General features: G+C 36.9%; 2 protein-coding genes across 2 annotated transcripts in view; both read right to left on the reverse strand.

Moving 5' to 3' along the window:
- Positions 1–2,893, reverse strand: part of LOC106110681 (membrane-bound alkaline phosphatase-like) — an 80,587-nt gene extending 77,694 nt beyond the window's left edge. Inside the window, exon 1 of the mRNA XM_013292578.1 lies at positions 2,861–2,893. Coding sequence (XP_013148032.1) covers positions 2,861–2,893 — 33 coding nt within the window. The remainder of the gene's footprint in view (positions 1–2,860) is intronic.
- A 2,608-nt stretch (positions 2,894–5,501) lies between these two features.
- On the reverse strand, positions 5,502–9,310 carry LOC106110682. Its single transcript, XM_013292580.1, has 7 exons — positions 9,301–9,310; positions 8,466–8,844; positions 8,222–8,391; positions 7,526–8,130; positions 5,906–7,421; positions 5,719–5,830; positions 5,502–5,628 (listed from the first exon to the last, which is right to left on the reverse strand). Exons 1-7 carry the CDS (start codon positions 9,308–9,310, stop codon positions 5,502–5,504), a joined length of 2,919 nt encoding a protein of 972 aa, XP_013148034.1.
- Positions 9,311–17,981: the final 8,671 nt, after the last annotated feature.

The following is a 17,981-nucleotide window of genomic DNA, read 5'->3' on the forward strand; positions in this document are numbered from 1 at the left end:
GGACAACAGCTGCTGCAGACCTTTACCAAAAAATACGCGCCCACCGCAATACGTGAACACCCGCGAACAGTTCAACCTTACAATTTTACGAAAAAAATGGAACAGTTTGCTGTAGTCTCCGTCGTATTCCTATTTTATGTAAAAATAGCCGCTGTAAATTAAAATTTAAGGAGGAATGCAATACTTTCTTCAATATATCTAGAAACTAAAACCAAAAAGATTGTATTTTTTTAATATTGTGGTGTATTTACGATTCATCACAATGAAGTGAATGAAAAACTTTAGAACCATGAATAATATAAAAAATGCTATTGAAAATAACTGATCGAAACCTTTTAACACAAAAAGTTACTCCATTGTATTGTAAAATGTTTGTTCTCTCCCCGAGTGTAAAAGCAAAGTCATTGATGACGCGGCCGTTTTGGTGACACCCCTCGCCTGCCGCACAGTACATAAAACCCATTTATAGTACAAATTGACTAACAAAATGATCCTGAAATATTACTCCAAGAAACTTATTACTAAATTATAATTAAGTGGAATTCTATGAAATGTCCCGAACATTTGTACTTTAAGCAGTCTGCAGGAAATCGATATGATTGTAAGGGCAAACTATTAATGAGCGTAACTAATGGACCGCAAAGTTAATTAAATCAGAGAAGATGTGCGCCGCCGCCGCCGCCGCGGGAAATTACTCAATTAATTGAAGCTGCTTCGGGACTGCTTCGCTACAGATCACTCGCTCAAGCAATGCTCACTATTGCACAGACTTACCGACTACTGCTCAACTTATAATTAAACGTAGTTGAGAAGATAATACAACTTGATTATGGTTAATTAAAGTTAAGAGAGCGCTCAACGCCTCTGAAATATTATCCCATTTCTAAGTCTACGTTATTTTATTACTTTATCTTATTAAATACATATTTATCTAAATAAATGAAAGCACACACCCACACACACAGAAACACGCACTCTTAACAATCATTACATTACCAGCGATTGACGTGACGCGAGTTAGGACCACAAGTCCCCAAGCTGTCTTTATAGACAAGGCTTTGTTCTGACCCAGCGAAGCTGAACGTTGCTTGTGTATGCAATTACAGATACAATTCATACAGAGAGCGAGAGATACCAATATTGATTGCGATCTTTGAGTAGTTACGTTAATATACATTAAAGAGACAGATATGTACAACAGTAACAATTAGGTATACATTAAATTTGGTATTTGATGAATGGTCTATCGAATTGTTTATCGAATTTATCTTTTATTTTGTTTGTTGCACTGTGTCTATTTGATTGAAGATAATCGAAGCATAATTATTATTCCACACTGACATAACTTGTGTGTAAATTATGTACGTGACAGGAATGTTCACACACCTCGTGTCGGGGACGATAACTCAATAATGCAAAGCAAGGAGCGTAACGTTGATAATATGTTTTGGTTCTCTCTCACGTCACAAATGTTATTCCATATTTCGTAAGTGGCCGTCGAGATGGCGAACATTTTACATAAAATCAATTTGCAAATGACACTCGTCTTCGCGTCCCTCCGTCCCTGGGGATATTAACCGGCAACCCAGTTTCCATTATCCTCCTAATCTAGTTAAAAATGAAAGAACATAATGTATAATAATTCTGATATTTCGGAGACGTACTTTATAAGAAGCAGCATTTGTAGCGTTATTTTAATATCCTTTTATGTCCTTCCTCAGATAATTTACATTGTATCGTACGTTAGATATCTCAGTTTGGCTTTGTCGAGTAAATTCCGTGAATAAATCAATTAAGCTTTGCTAACTCAAACAGACGAGGAGCGGCTGCCGAACCTGGAATGTATCGGACGTTTACTGAAATGTATTTACTTTGTAATATACAGATGAAGGAAATAACAGAGCGCGTTAACAGATCAACAGACTACAGTGAAATGTTTAAAATAAATGAATACGTGCTAAAAATCATGTAATTATTGAGCATTTTCTATTACAAAAGAATGTTATGTGTATTTTATAATTGTTTACATTAAGTATGTGTAATATGAAATATAAACTTCTACTAAATCAATTCCAAACTTCGGTTTACCTAAAACAAGTTCGATGCCCAATCTACAGTTGGAATTGAATACTAACAAGTCCCGGCTCCACTCCGAGGTTGAAGCTAACTTCTATCAGCAACTTGCCAGCGCCCAATCTCCGACTCTAATTGGATGACCCAAAGCAATGCAGGAGCCACGATAGATGATACTTTGCATGTCGTAATCAAGTCATTAAGACTAGGTACTGCGATTGGAAACGGAATCAAGGAACGTAAAACAAAATCGCAACTGTAAGCAACTGTGAATGTGAACAGTTGAATCGAAGAACACTCGACAGTCTTTTGTTTTCATTTATGTTGTTTTTGTATCATAATGATGTAAAAATAAAAAGTGTAGAGTCAAGTTATGTTGTAAGTGCATACAATTGTTATCGCTCATGACGTGACAAAGGGTGGAGGATGCATTTAGCACTATTTAAGCATTCAGGGCACTAATGGCCCCTCACAGAGACAACCAGTGGAGGGCTGTGTACACACAGTAGTGCGAGAGAGCACTTGCGATGTTAGCACCGAGCTGTAGCGAGAATTTTAATAAACTTAATACTCGTGTTACATTTATGTCTTCGAAATTTCTCGCTTAAGCTAAACTTATGTTAGCTATGCAGCATTCAAAATGTTACCTTAAACTGTTTCTATGTTTTTTAATCAAAGTGTAATTTCGTGTTATATACTAAGTTTATTTCTAAATGTTTATATTACTTAGTTTTTACGAAATTTTGTCTTAAAAGAGCAACGCTAACATGAATCAATTATCCTTTACATAAGGTTCAATATCCGGTAATTCTGGATACATTGTACGTAGGGGAACCACAAAGCTATCAAAACCTAATACCGTCGGTAACAAGCAAGCTCGATAACAGACGGTCTGTCGGCCTGACATGTCCTAACGAACCGTGTACCGTACACTATATTGTTAAAAGAAATATAGATTTTAAGTTATCTTAGAATTTACTACTTTTGTATGATAGCACAGAATACATTTTTCAACCCTTACTAATAATATAAATGCGAAAGTTTGAATGGATGGATGGATATTTGTTAGAGTTTGTAGAACACATAGCTACTCACTTTTGTTATTTTTTTACTTCCTCGCTGACGATGTCGCGGACGAAAGCTAGTTAATTTATGAAATCCTTAAAAAAACAATACAGTTAGGCGTTTATAAATTGTAGACATTAAGCCTTCAGACGGCAAATTCCAGCAACGTGTAAATAAATGAATATGGATGCTATTATAAAATGTTATAGTCTCAAGTTTTTATTGTTTTAACGAGGTGTTATTAACACAAATATTACCTATTTTATACTACGTTACATTTTGCACATTTTAGGTGAATTTGTAAAGGAAGCAGAAAAGCCCAATCGAAAATTGAAATGCTGATTGGCAAGAAATAAATTATGACGGACCTCTGGGACGTTCTCGTATTGGCCGGGGATTAACGAGGGAAAGGGTCAGCCTTTGAAAAAAGGACCACCAAGTTTTTTTGCAAAGCCATGAATAATTAATGGACCGTAATTTTTACAGCTGGGTCTTTGCCGCAATTATTACTTGAGATTTAGTTCCTTATTTGTATCTATTGTTAAATTTTAACGTTTTACAAACTAACAGATTCTGAAAAAAAATGAGTAAATATGTAAAAGGGCTGAAGGTAAAATGATACAATCAAAGATACATCTTTACAAATAACTATATTAATTCAATATGTATTTGCAAGTTTACATAAATAGGTAACGATGATGATATACTTGGTATCGGATAGGTATAAACTAGCGAAGAAACTACTCATATAGGTACTAATGTCAAGTCATACAACTTTTCAATCACACGCTTTTATGTAGGATTTTTTTTAATAACATAAGGTGGCAAACGAGCAAGCGGCCACCTGAATCCGCCGAAATAGCGAAGCGACCGCTGCTCATAGACATCCGCGATTGCAGAAGCGTTGCCTACCCCTATCCGACTTAGGAGGAGACGTGCATAAAGAGGATACTTCCCCTTCCTATGCATCTCCTCCACCGTCAAATCCACTTCCTCTTCCCATCCTCTCCTTGTAAGAAAAGAGTGATAAAGGGAAAGGGACTTAAATTAGGAATGTTGACAAGTTATATGATTTACATCAAAGGGAATATATGTGATTGAATAATTGCCTTACAAGTACTCTTTAGGAAATGCTTTTAACATCTAATGGTATCTTATGCTAATAAAACAATATTGTATTGATTTTTTTTACTGGAGTACACGTAATAAATTTGTACGCAATAAATGCAATTTGATGTTTGTCGTACCGCTTCGTTCACGACCTTAAGTTTCCTAAAATCGATAGATTGGATGTAATTATTTAAAAATCTCAATTAAGATCGTCAAGCAATTATTCGTAAAAAGTTTGGAAACGATTTAAAACCAATATGTAACTTATTTTAGCGTTTCTTAATTTGTTCTTCTTCTTCTTAAATAAATTAATCTTTAATAGTAAATCATGTAAAAATGGGGCGAGAAATATTATAATATAATGATGAGTCATTCAATAAAAGATCGTACAAATCGCTTTTTACAAACTACACGAAACAAAAACCCACAATCGTTGTACTTAATTACCAAAACGTTTTTACAATTTTACATAATTTTCTTTGATATAAATCTATTTTTATTTAATAAATGTATTATCATACAATGTGTACTGACTAGAATATATTAAAGAAAATGTCACAAATAAAATTTTGTTAAGATGAAAATTATTTTTAAATTCAGTCTTGTTTGTAATGCATTAAAATAAAACACATAACTCTAATGAATTTTACGCTTTAAACAATTAAATAAAACTGATTCTTAACTTACATCAAATTAAAAGTAAAACATTATTTTTTGCCGGAGTTAAATTAGCATTAAAATTAAATTGAAAACCGCGCATTAAAAATGTTCGAAATCCGAAAGTAACTGACATTCTTAATTTCTCAGATCTCGTGTTCGTTACAATCAAAATATACGCTTCTGTCAACAAACACAAATAGGGAGGGAATAAAACTCTATTTTAAAACGTAACTAATACATTTTCTTACTTTTGTGTGATGTTAAAATACAATGAATTATAAAGATATTTGATTTCTATCATCTTAATAATGTGTGAATAATAAATCAGTCGAAATAACTTAACTTCCTTGTTACTTTATGTGTTCATATTTACATTAATCGAATTCAATGGGAATTAGAAATTATCATAAATCCATCAAAGTAATTTGTAATCACCGACATATTTTAAAATGTCATGTTTGAAAGATCACTTCAAACACAGAAACTTTCCGAAATTAATCCATAGACAATAAATGACATTGTCGACTGGTAAAATGTGCATGTAATTTCTCATTTCGATTGAATTCGTGCATGCTCCGGCCTTGTTAGCGTGTTTACTGTAGATTGGTGTAGTTAGCTATGTCCTTGCCAGTCCGGTACGCGGCCGAGAGGAAGGGGTCACGGTTGTGGTACTCCTTGCCGGAACGCGGCCGCAGCGTGCTCGTTGGCTGCCGGCTCACTCTGACATAAAATATGTACATAGATATATTTGACAAGGAAAACAGACAGAAATTTTTCCTTTCGATGTAAAGAATCCAAACACATATGTACCTAAGGGCGCTCGGGGTGTCGGAAGATGAATGCGATGACGTTAGCGAGAGCGTCTCGATGTAGTCCGACATATCGGATGTGCCGCTCGATGTGCTGTGCGTGTCCATTACACCTGAAAAAACAAGTACCAGATAAGAAGTTGTGTCTATTCCAGGTAGGACAGGAAAGAAAATAACAAGTTTCCTACCTTTGAACTGCTTCGGAGGTATGACAGGTACTTCAGCCTCGGCTGATGAAGATTTGGCAGGTATGGAGGCTTTGTGCACTTGTATCGAAAGATCTCTCAGAGGATCGGATGACTTTGATTTCCGTGGGAGGGAGGAATGCAGACATCCAGTTAGATTGCCTCGCATTTTCTTGTGAATCATGTAATGATATCGCGAGTGCATGGACGTCATGGGCATTTCAAATTCTTGGAATTCACCGCCGCCGCGCTTTAGTGAACAACTGGACACGCCGGAGTCATTCGAACTAGAGGAGTCCCTGTTGCCTCCGGACTTGCATGGCACACTAGAGGATCTTTTGATTTGGGCGTTGTCCATATGTTTGTTACGAAGATGCGGAACTTCTTTTGAGGAGCTCTCCTCAGAGGTTTTGTTCTCCGAGCTAGAAGATTTACAGCAGTCGTAACATTCCCTTTCATTATCACACGGCGATGATATTCTATTATCTATAGCCATGTTCCTTAATGTTTCCAGCGAGGAAGATGTCGCGTGACTTCCGATACTGCTGTCAAATTCTTTTAAATCTTCTAGTAATCTTGCCGAATCAACGGAGCTAGATCGCTTCTGCATAGCTTCTTTATTATTATTAATTATTTGACCTCGTGGTCCCGTAGCTACGCTCAGAGTAGGAATACTAACAGATTTCTCTATGTCTGCTCTGTGCAATCTTTGTATCGGATGCTTCAAGCTCTGCGACCAATTAGGATTAGGAGACATTGGGGCGTATCCAGAATTGGTACTTCTTACTATCTCACATTTTACTTCTCTTGGAGGTCCCATTAATAAATATTCATCACTTTTAGTCCTTTTCGATTGATCATTAGACAAAATATGTGGATTATGTACACATTTAGTACACCCACGCGATTTCTTTGGTTGTGTTGTTACCGCAAGATCGATATTTGCACTTAATGCATCTAATTCGCTCTGTGTAACTCCTGCTTTCTTTAACAAGTCTTTTGCGTTTTCATAGAATTCTAAAGACAGGGCAAATTCAAAGTTCTCGTAATTTGCATATGGACCTTCAAACTGTTTGTCGCATTTGGGTTCTATGTTCTGATAATTCACAATGCCTGTTTCATTGCAACAGTCGTGTAGACATTCTTTATCGGTGGCTGCGCTTTGTCGGTTAGTTTTACGTGACACATCTACAGTAGCGTATATAGCAGTGTCTTCCTTAATGTTTCCTGCTACTTCAGTGCTCGTTCTGTCTGTGTTAGACGTTTTGTTACAATAAGGAAGACTGATCAAATTATTTGCCCAATTGGTAACTTTTAGACAAGGACATTCTACTGGTTGCAAGTTTTCTTCACATTCAACAATTAGTGGTTTCTTCTTTGAACCAAACTTCAAAATGCAACCACACCTTTTCTTTAAAACAAGGTTTCCGGGTGAAGATTTATTTGTAACTTGGAATAAATCTTCGGTTAAGGCTTGTTTTAATCGTTTTGGGGTATCGTAATATTCAGCATTGTCGACCTGAAAATAATACGTCTTTGAATTCATATTTAAGTTGTAATTATAACAAGCAATTAATTTTGCGTATGTTATTTGATAAAAAAAATATATTGCATATCACTCACCTCGGCATGAGTAGTTTTAGGAACATCATAATTTTCATAGGGACCTACTTTGTTATTTGTGGGAATAGTATCATTGGCATTGCATCCACAACTTTGTGCAGGTAAAGGGGCGGGCGGTCTCTTTAAACCGTATTGTGGTGGTTTCGGTGGTCGCTGTGGTGGTCGATCTTGGCAATGGCATGTTTCTGTATTTTTTCTTATAGTTTTTGGTGTCAGATATTCAGTACTGTGAGAGGAGTTGTCAGAATTGCTCTCGGGGACAGCCTCCATCGTCCAAGCGGGATTGAAGTTTGTATTCGGCGACAACGCCACTGTCGATGACCGCGTCATCACGCCGAGCTTTGATATGCAGGTGTTGCAGCGCTCCAAGGTAACGTGGTCCGCGCCTGTCCACGGCGGTTCGGCGTTAATTTGTATTTCTGTTTTCAAATCCTGTTCGTTACCGCGTCTCTCATCGGAGGGCCAGGTCTGTGGAGGCTCCCCGCAATCTTCACCAAAAAAATTTTCCTCGTAAATTCCACTGGCGGAATCCGGCATTGACTGATCGCCAGCATTTTGATCAGACAAACGAGTGTTCGATCGAGACCTACAGCTACGTTCGGCACCTAAAAGTTTAGAGAAGAAAGAATTTAAATACTTACTACCTATGAATATTTTTTTTTATATAAAAGTTAAGGCAGATAAAATATACGACACCGGTCCTAGACGCAGCAGGGCGTTGTAGCGACAGGTTGCCGTGCGCCGCTTGGTCGAAGGCGTCCGTGATATCCTGCGCTTGGTCAGTGATAAGTAGGTGCAGACCCTCTCCCTTGCCGCAATGCGAGCCACCTTCGAAGCAAAACCGGCCCTCTGCAACTCCGTATCGTCTGCAAACAAATGCCATTTATTAATGTCTATAAAGTATAATACAATTCAAAAGCTTAATTAGATTTAAGCTTACCGTAACTGTCCGATTTCCCATAGGCCCAGCAGGCGCGGCGGCACCCCGCTAGTGAGCGCGAATCTTCTGCCATGGACGTGCAGCCTGGCGGGCCCTGCTGGCAGCTTTCGCGTTGCTCCTCCTCCCACCATCACTAGGTACTCTCTGGAGGTACCGAGCTGGCCGCCTACTTTCACTTGCCATGATATGAGCCTTTCGCGGGTCTCAAAGGCGAGCACCACGATGACGTCCTGGCAGATGATAGCGATGGTGTTAGACTCCTTGTCCAGCGTGAAGCCCGACTCGAAGCCGAGGAAGTGCTGCAGGGACAGGGACGCCTTGGTTTGACCCTTCTTGTAGCGATCCTTGGGGTCTCTGTACAGTTGCAGGTGAAGACAGTCTGAAAATAAAAATAATAAATCTAAATAAACAAGGCATGACAAAAAGAACTTCGCTAACGAAATAAATATTAGATATCGTCTGTTTTCTTTGTTCAATTTTCGAGTTAGTGTAACTTCATTACGTTTGCCAATTTAATGTTGAGTCTTTGTAAATAAATTTTCTAATTAAGCCGTTTGATCGGTGCGCCGTGAAACTGCGAAGGGACGCTATAAAAGGACTGACTTTTCTTTTTCGTAAGAATCGGCCGACCTTTGTTACCACAAGTCGCCGGCCTCGTTAACTCTTCAATACTGTAGCGCGGGGAAATAGCACATTCCGATAATTAAGATCGTTCGGATGGCAAAGGAGCTGAGGAGCTGAGGCCGCGCGGCCCCAATTACCGACTAGGACTAGTTCAATTAGACCGGTGCCATAGAGTAGGAGAACAGATACTCAATACTTTATTAATGTATACTGTGCTCCATACCAGTCGATCTAGGACACAAAAATATCTTATCTGTAACCTAGGACGCTCCTTATTAGGAGGATCACATCTGATAGAACATCTTTTAACTACGAAAAAATACGTTTCATCATCATCATCTCTTTTACACAATGCAAACATCAATTTTCTACATGTATCTATCAAGTACATACGTCATATATAAAATTATGATAAACTTCTGTTTCTTGTTATACTCTGTGACCGAATGAGGTCGGACTTCTTAGCAGCTCTGCTCGGAGCGAGTTAAGCTTTAAAGTAGTGTGCAGCCCGCACTTGTGAAAATCTCGCGCCGCCACTCCACGTGATCGGCTGTTCAATGGTAAAAGGATGTTTGCGAGAGTTTAAATGCCTCCAAATGAGATTAGATTACACAATTTATATGTATGTGTAAAACGTAACTTTAAATTTACCATTAACATTTGTTAAAAGTTTGTTAAAGGAAAGGTTACAAACTTATTAGATATTCAATAGTTTAAACTTATTAAGAATGCAGAAATGGGTAAAGATAAACCTCGCCACATACAAAAACCTAGATATTAACTATTGGTGAATATCAATCTAGCGTGTGTGCACCGCCGCGCAGGTCACGACCGCTGACTCGACACCGACGTGACGTCAGCCGAGATACCGTTTACAGCTCTGCTGCTCCGCCTCACTACCCGGAGTCACGTCCCGGCGCACTCAGTGCTCCTGACACGTCACTCTTGACGCTCGACTTTTCGTGCTGCTCGTAAATCACGTGAGATCTAACTGCATCCCGACAGGAACGAATACCTACTAATGTTGCACATTTTTCATTTCCACTTGCATCGGAAACCGGTTTAGGGTATAATCGATTATTTTTTTAATACAAAAAGATTAAAATAAACTGTAGATTTATGTTCAAAGTCTACTAAAGTCAGAAATGCTGATATCAAAGAGATATCTTGTTGAAGGACTGAGTTTTTAAGAAAAAAAAATCCATTTCAGATCGCGATCGTAGTTATATTAATTATCTCTTTCTAGACTTTTCCCTATAAAACTAACAGAAAATAATTTCGAGCGAATCTTGATTCAGTTTCAAGAGAGGCTTCAATTTATCCACTAATTAATATCTAAAGTTTCTTAAAAACTAAAAGCAAAGAGAGCTGCGATCGCTCTCGTGAACGCTACCAAAGGAAATTTCCTCAAAGAAAGCGTAATATCTAGCAACGGTTCAATAAACTCGGTGCTTAAAGCTCGCCGGCCCTCGTAAGCTCGCCTACAGTTTTAACATCCGCCCTATTTCAGTATAAAGTGGTCCGGAATTTCGAGCTTAAGTGTTTTTTCTATCACTTTGTGAAATAGAAGCGCAGATTGTTTCTTTTATTTGCTTTATAATACTTTTTAAACCAGAACAAAGAATTAAGTACAAAGTTCAAGTTTTAGTGAAAGCAAATATAGCTGTTTTCATATTTTAATCTAGATGTTTGTTGGTTTTACTGCAACTTTGGGTACCTACTGTTGATTTTCACTTCAAACTTGTCACTGAAAATGCATCGCTTTTGTTTTTACAATTAACCGTTAATTCGACACTGCACTGGGATGCTAAGAAAACTTTTTTAAACATAGCAAACGTATACTTTTAAATTATATATGCAATTATGATAATCTCCACATGCCCTCGGGGAGAGGAAGTTTAATAAGAGTACAGTAATTACGGGCCTCCTCGTCCTCCGCTGCGAAATTAATTAATATTCGTTCCTTAGTCCCACGCGCACTAATTTGCGGTTCTCTTAACGGAAGCAATATCTTACTGCAATACAGATTAACGAGTTATTACGTGTTTAATAAAATAATAATAAGCAATTTGCTGTGTTTGCGGCGCGGAGCCGCGGAGCAGAATGTTTCGTATTTACATACATATTTGCTTTGTACATTTATAAGCTTTTTATGAGTTTCGTGTATTAACTTAACTGAAGCTTTAATGAAAATATTTGAATTATGAAGTTGTAAAATGCTAGTTTTCATGGGGGGAAATGTAAACACAAAACACATTCAACATTTTGCAAAATAGCTGTTTATATAGTTACGGCGCTTGTAGGTCAAAGGTTACTAGTCGGTTGTCCTATTTTTCCTGTATTCCGACGAAACGCTGCAAATTAATGTAACTTTTTGATTTGCACAACTTAAATGTGTAAAACGCAAGTCATTTAGCTGCACACTTGACCCGTGCGATGCTGCTGCCCTCTAGTGCGCTTGGCGCGAACTGCACTGATTAAAGTATGAACTTCACAATTACGGGTTTATTTTTATTTTTAAACTAGCAACGGAAGACGCACATTTTGAAATAAACAGAGGCAAAGTTAAAGGTAAATGTTAATTACATGTTACTGTATTAATCATCACAATACGATACAGATTATTTGCCAAAATGGATCACAATACGTACGTAATAAAGATCATTATGATTTCATATAAAGGATACAATGGTCGTAGCTCCTTTGATGAAATATGTTTCACAAATTATTATCCACAGGCTATCACGTGAATCAGATTAGAAGCCCATCTATTACATATAATGAGGTCCAGAAAGTGCGCTAAGGCCGGATACTGCGGCGCAATCTACGCGCTCGGTAATACGTACCTAGACCGGACTGATACCCCGCTGCAGATGGTACAATATATAAGGGACAAGCGTTATTAAAAAAATATTTTAATATACAATAAGCGTATTCAGTTTTACACATTTTTATTTGATATCCCCTGCATCCTAATCTCATTTAAGTCTTGATAAAAGACTGTAGAAAATAATCAACGTATGTAAGGTTTAACATGATTAGATACAAAAAAAAATGTTTGTGAACTGGAATTATTATCTCAAAGAAATTGCTTGTTTGCAAAATTGCGATTAAAATAGTTAATTAGAATATAAAATAATCGCTCGGCTCTTATAGTTGGGGCATACTTAAAGCCTTAGCAAAAAAATAAGGTTGAATGTAGATAAAATAATATGAGCAGGCAACGAATACGTTCATTACGCGCCCTCCCTCGCCGGCTCCGGATTTACTCATAATTTATTTTATCCGAAGGTCAGTTTTTTATCGAAGTATAATTTGCAACGATTTTCCCAACGTAAATTCTTTTCTATTTTTCGCCCTTTCTACAACGTTGGGAAATATCGGAAAATGATTTCGATGTGAAAGAAAATCAGGTTTTAGGAAATAGTTTCCCCGTTATAACATCCAAAAAGTGTACAGTTTAGTCTTTTCGGATTGCAATAAAACCGATTTAGATTTTATCTTAAATACGACTGATTCAGGATTACATTAATCCCCAGGGTCACATAATGAGTGTGGGCGCCACAAATTGCGAGGAAGAGAGTTCTTTTACTTTTTCTCTGAGTCTAGTCGACGGCTAATGTATTTAAATACAATTACATTTGAATAATCAGTACGCCCAAGAGAGCTATCGGAGTTCTTTCTTCTCTAATTTACTCGATGTCGACAAAAGCAAAGAATATAACAAATGTTAAAAGGCTATCAAGTGGTTCATTCTTATCCATAGCACCATTTTGGTTTAAAACTTGTAACTTTCTTGTAAAAAGATCTTTTAGCAAGAGTATTTCTTTCTCAAACTTTGACGAATACCAAAACATAACAAAGTAAATACGAGCGTAATTTAGAGTCCAGATAAAGAGTATAATTCATGGAGTCGCGAACGATCATACGCAAGAATAAACTGGAAAAATAATTTGGTAGCTATTTGTTTAGGATAAAGAAGCTACGGTGCTGAGGTTTTTTCGCCGCCGCGGGCGAAGACCGCACAAGATAAATCTGCGCCGTCCTTTACAAACAATGCTTTTGAGGGATATTAATGCCTCCCCAGAGATCTTCTGATATCTTTTTCGTCATTCATTCTTTTGACGGGTGCGAAATAGATCCGGATAATTCGATATTTCGCCGTCGAAGGGTTTGTTTGGAGCCGCGCTCTTGTTATTAATGATTTTTGTTTGGAGTCGCTGTAGCCCGGGTGTTGAATGCGGACAATTTGTAACGCTATTTTATACATGTTAATGTATATAAAAATAAGACAAAATAACTACTCGTTCATACATGTTATACATGAATGGGCTAGCATAACCAACGACTATGACGTCCCAAATGCAGCTGATTAAAGTCGCTTTCCAGAAAAAGTGTAATTACTTTCAAAACATAATTGTATTTAAAATTACATAACTCTCGTAGTTTTCATTTAATTAATGTAAGCGAGACGAGGATCCGCGTGGAGTCGTAGCGGCGTAGCGACGCAGCGACGTAGCGTAGCGCTACGTGAGTCATTTGCTCAAATTAATATGCGCTCGATGTTCCGCCGGGGTATCACTGTAAGTAATGGATTTGAGGAGGAATTTCATCAACATGACTTTTTAATTAAATTGTTCTTTGTCGATATTTCAGCACATCTTGATATTTACTTCAGAAGTAAATCCTAATGTCTGACTTATTTGCACATTATCATTCAAAGTCAACTAAATCCTGACATGCTGACCTCACACTCTAGTGTCCTGTAAATCCAGGTAGTGTTAATCATATTTTCCTATGATATATTTTTTCGTTATTTACCAACGATATTTGACTTCAACTGGGCCAAAAATAAATGTAACGAGTGCTTGCTCGAACGTCGGTCATTACAAACCACCGCGTCGGTTGCTGTCAGCCAGTAGCGGAGACCGGGACATAAATGTAAATGAGACAACAGGTGACGCCCTGGTGGAATCGTAACTGGAATTTATACGCAGATGCGACGCCGTGTTGTTTTTTTTTCTGTCTGCGACTTCGTGATTAGACAAAATTATTTAAAGCACAGCTAATAACGGCCAAAATGTTGCTATTTTATAGCGTAAGTCGTTTGCTTTTAGAAATTGAGATGTTTCTAATTGTGGTGACACGATACTAAATCAATAACACAAAGGTCAATTAAAGCATAGCTTAAGCTTAACTTAATCTATACATCGTCGCTGGTGTTAATAATTCGAAGGATTAATGTAGAGACAGATACACAAGCTACCAGTCATTGACTCCTTGCTAACACCACTCAAATAATTAAGTGGTGACATGTGTAAGGCTTAGTATAGTTGACTGATAATTCAGTTAAGATTTAGTTTTACTGTTTTCGACTCTTATTTTAAATTCCATTAAAATTGCAATTTATGATTCACGTTACATTGCTCTTTTAATTTCAGGCAACAGTATTTCATACTAAAGAAACGATGAGTGAAAAATAGTAACTATCTCTTAAATAAAGCAGTAAATTGATTCTTCAATAAACTTCATATAAGTATGTTTATGATATTTTTAAGACTGAATTTAATTTCATTGTGTTCTTGGGACGACATCATACAAATAACTTCACATCTGAAGTTACTTTGTTTATTCTTTACTAACTTCGACTCACCCCTTATTCCTTCCTCCGTACATTACATTGATATTTCTATTAACACATAATGTTCAATTTGCAGAGATATTAATGTAAGCCGGCTTGTTTGAGCTGTCGCCGGGCAGAGATCTCGCATGATATACGAAGCCTCGTAAATCAAGCGATTAATGTTTGGAGATTAAGTTAATAGGTCATGGCGGGGAATCTCTGCGGCTAATGGGTCCGGAGCGGAGTGTAATAGGATTAGAGCAAACGTTCAGTTTGTCATAACCAAATAATATCGCTCACATTATCTCGGACCGATTATGGAGATGCGGGGGATTACGCCGGTCATTTCATTTGTCATAGACGTACAATGTTACATAATGGACGTGGTAGTTTTTTATATATGTGTTTGATTTATGTTAAAAAAGGTGAAAGTATTGACTTTCCCAAGCTCTAGTTCTAAGTTACTGATATGTTCTTATGGTTTATTTGTTTTAGTAAACTATTTATTACAACTAATAACTACTAAAACTTTCATGATAAATATGCCAAATCTAATGCCATATCTACCATCGTGTTATCTCTATTCTTCCCTGGTCTCTGTCTACGTGGTGTAAGTCCGTGGCCGCGCTGCGTATCTCCTTCAACATCTGAGCACTCCGTCACCGATCTTAATGTGCTTATAAAATTTACCCTTCTCCCTCTTTTATCTTTTATCCCTTTGTGTTTGTGACAGGAAAAAGGTCTCGCTTTGTCTTTATACATTTTTCAAGTAAACGAATATAATAACAAACGCTCCGTAACGGATACTGATTTTGTGTAACGAGAGAATCGTTAGAGAAATACATTTTTCATATTCCCTTTGTCGTGGAGGAATTTGTACAAAAATATTGTTGTTTTATGTTAATACATTTTAACACGATCTTCCATTAATAGGAAATATTGATGGCCGTAAAAAATGTGCAGGACGAGCTACATTCGTAGCAAAGCGTTGGGGGGTCACGGTCGCGTTCCAAATGGAGATCCCGTGGCCCCTCGTTAGCGCTGTGGGAGACCACCGTGGGGTTTTTAGTTGGTGCAAGCCCAACATCACTCATCTTTACCCCTATAAAGTTAAGTATGCGTCTAGGCATTTCCCCACGCTAAAAAAAAAATAGGAAATAGGAAATATTGGAATGCAAAAGTCTAATAACGGTCTAACGGAGGCTTCTGTGAAGGTGATTGAAGCCAATTATGATATTTCATAAAAGGTATTGTTTCGTAAGACAATCGTTTGTTGTTGAATTAGCCCACGCTTCTGTAACGTCAAAAGTGACGCCATCTCTCGGCGCTCGGGGCGACGCTTTGAACACCTTTCCAAAGCGGACGCAATTTCCTTTGATGAAAGATGCTGACATCTACACAATTTTAATTGGAATCGCATTGAAAATGTCACAATTATCGTACAATTTGTTCAAATTTAATTAAGCGGAAAGAAATGCTTGGTCAATAAAGTTTTTTATTATCCTAAAAATGGCCATAAAATATATCTGTAAAAACTAGTATACAGTTTTTAAGATTATGTCGTTTCTACGTTATATATTGAATTGTATCGAGGGGTTCATTTGATATCCCACGAATGCAAGGGGTGAAATATCGAACTGGAAACGTTCTAAACCCCAAGCTATTCCACCCTTTACATTTATTTATAGCTAAGGGCAGGATATCACAAAATTTACTAAAACGAAAAATAAGCACGGGTATAGAATAAAAACGTGAATTTGTAAGTAATTTTAAAGCAATAATTTAAATTTCCAAACATGATAAGAAATAAGCTAATTACTTACCGTGTTCATTTAAGTGTTTATCCTTGGTATAAAGTTGCGACTTAACAAGGCACGTATGCTCGATGCAAGGCAGGGCTCAAAGGCAAGGCGCTACGATACTGAGCGACGATAAACTTTGCATACTTCCCCGTTGCTCCTGGGCTTAAGTTGTACAATAGTTTAACATTAATTATTCAAGCGAGGATTTGAATAGATCATGAACATAAATAACGCTGTACAAATATTTCAGATATCGGCACTTATTTTTTAATGCCTTAAGACACTAGTCAAACTCTTTTAAATTTATATACTCGTACTGTACACGTACCCTTCATAATATTTTGTCCATTACAACAAATACTTCGCTGAAATCATTATCAGTTGAGAACGTTCCATGTTTTATTACATTGATTTTACAAATAAATTGAATGGTGCTGCCATCTTCTGCAGAATTACTTTAATTAAATAAAATACACATCTATCGGAAAGAATTTTCTTTGAATTTGTGTTAGTATGCAGTATCTTTCATAGATGGCGGTGTTCTGCCAAGCGGTGTCTATCGCAGTACCGTAAGGTTTTTTAAGCGCCATCTATTGTTTGCGCTACTGTTTACTGGAGATTTTACAAAACGGCCTTATAGTTTTGTTATTTGATCACAGATGGCGCTAACAATATTTTGTATTGAATTTAGGTCATTAATATTGCGTTATAATTGACTAATTCTTTAGCTTCACAATTTTGATTTGCCAATAATTTAGCTTGATTTGAATTTCAAAATTAAAAGTAAAAAAAAACAGCTTATAAATTCAAATGTCATTTTTGTGTACATCAATTACAATTGATGAATCAGAATACTTTGACTTCAGTATACTTTAATTTACGTTCTTGTGAATAAAATAATTGGAAGAAATAAGACTTTCTCGGATAGTGAAAACAAACTGTTATCGCGAAGAATTCTGATTTCCAAGTTGGCCGCAACGGCGCCGAAACAAAGACGAAGTTTGAACATCTGACGCTCAAGAATAACTTCCAACTCTTACCAGCGCTGCGATCATTTTAATTAAATGCGTTTCAAAGTTCATCCGTGACTTGAGATATAATTGACTTTCCTCTTGAGTTGCTCTTTTCTTTCTTCAATTTGAAATTGTTTCCATTTAGTTCCATTTAATGTAAAAGTAATATCCTTGCAGTTTAAGATATTGAACGTGTATCATTTTAATATTGTCGATTTTATGAGAATGAACTTGATAGCTATTTGTTGTGCGCATAGTAATTGTTATTGTAATTCAGTGGCATTTATTTATTGTGTTTTAGTCACTTTCAAATGTAAACAAGTAAATCCGTACTTAAAATAAAAAAAATATCTTGATGAATAAATTATGTTGATGTAAGAAATTCCGCCCTCTATCGAGAAGTATTTACAACTGCTGTTTTCATTTGAAAGGACGAAACGACCAAACGGAAAAC

The sequence above is a fragment of the Papilio polytes genome, unplaced genomic scaffold (assembly GCF_000836215.1).
Source record: "Papilio polytes unplaced genomic scaffold, Ppol_1.0 DF824191.1, whole genome shotgun sequence".
Classification (NCBI taxonomy): Eukaryota; Metazoa; Arthropoda; class Insecta; order Lepidoptera; family Papilionidae; genus Papilio; species Papilio polytes.

Excerpts from the sequence above, each read along its gene's own strand:
- LOC106110682 (XM_013292580.1), bottom strand. Across the intron at positions 8,131-8,221 it reads CCCTGCTGCGTCTAGGACCG|GTGCCGAACGTAGCTGTAGG; the intron begins GTGTCGTATATT and ends CTAAACTTTTAG. Across the intron at positions 5,831-5,905 it reads ACCTCCGAAGCAGTTCAAAG|GTGTAATGGACACGCACAGC; the intron begins GTAGGAAACTTG and ends TTGTTTTTTCAG.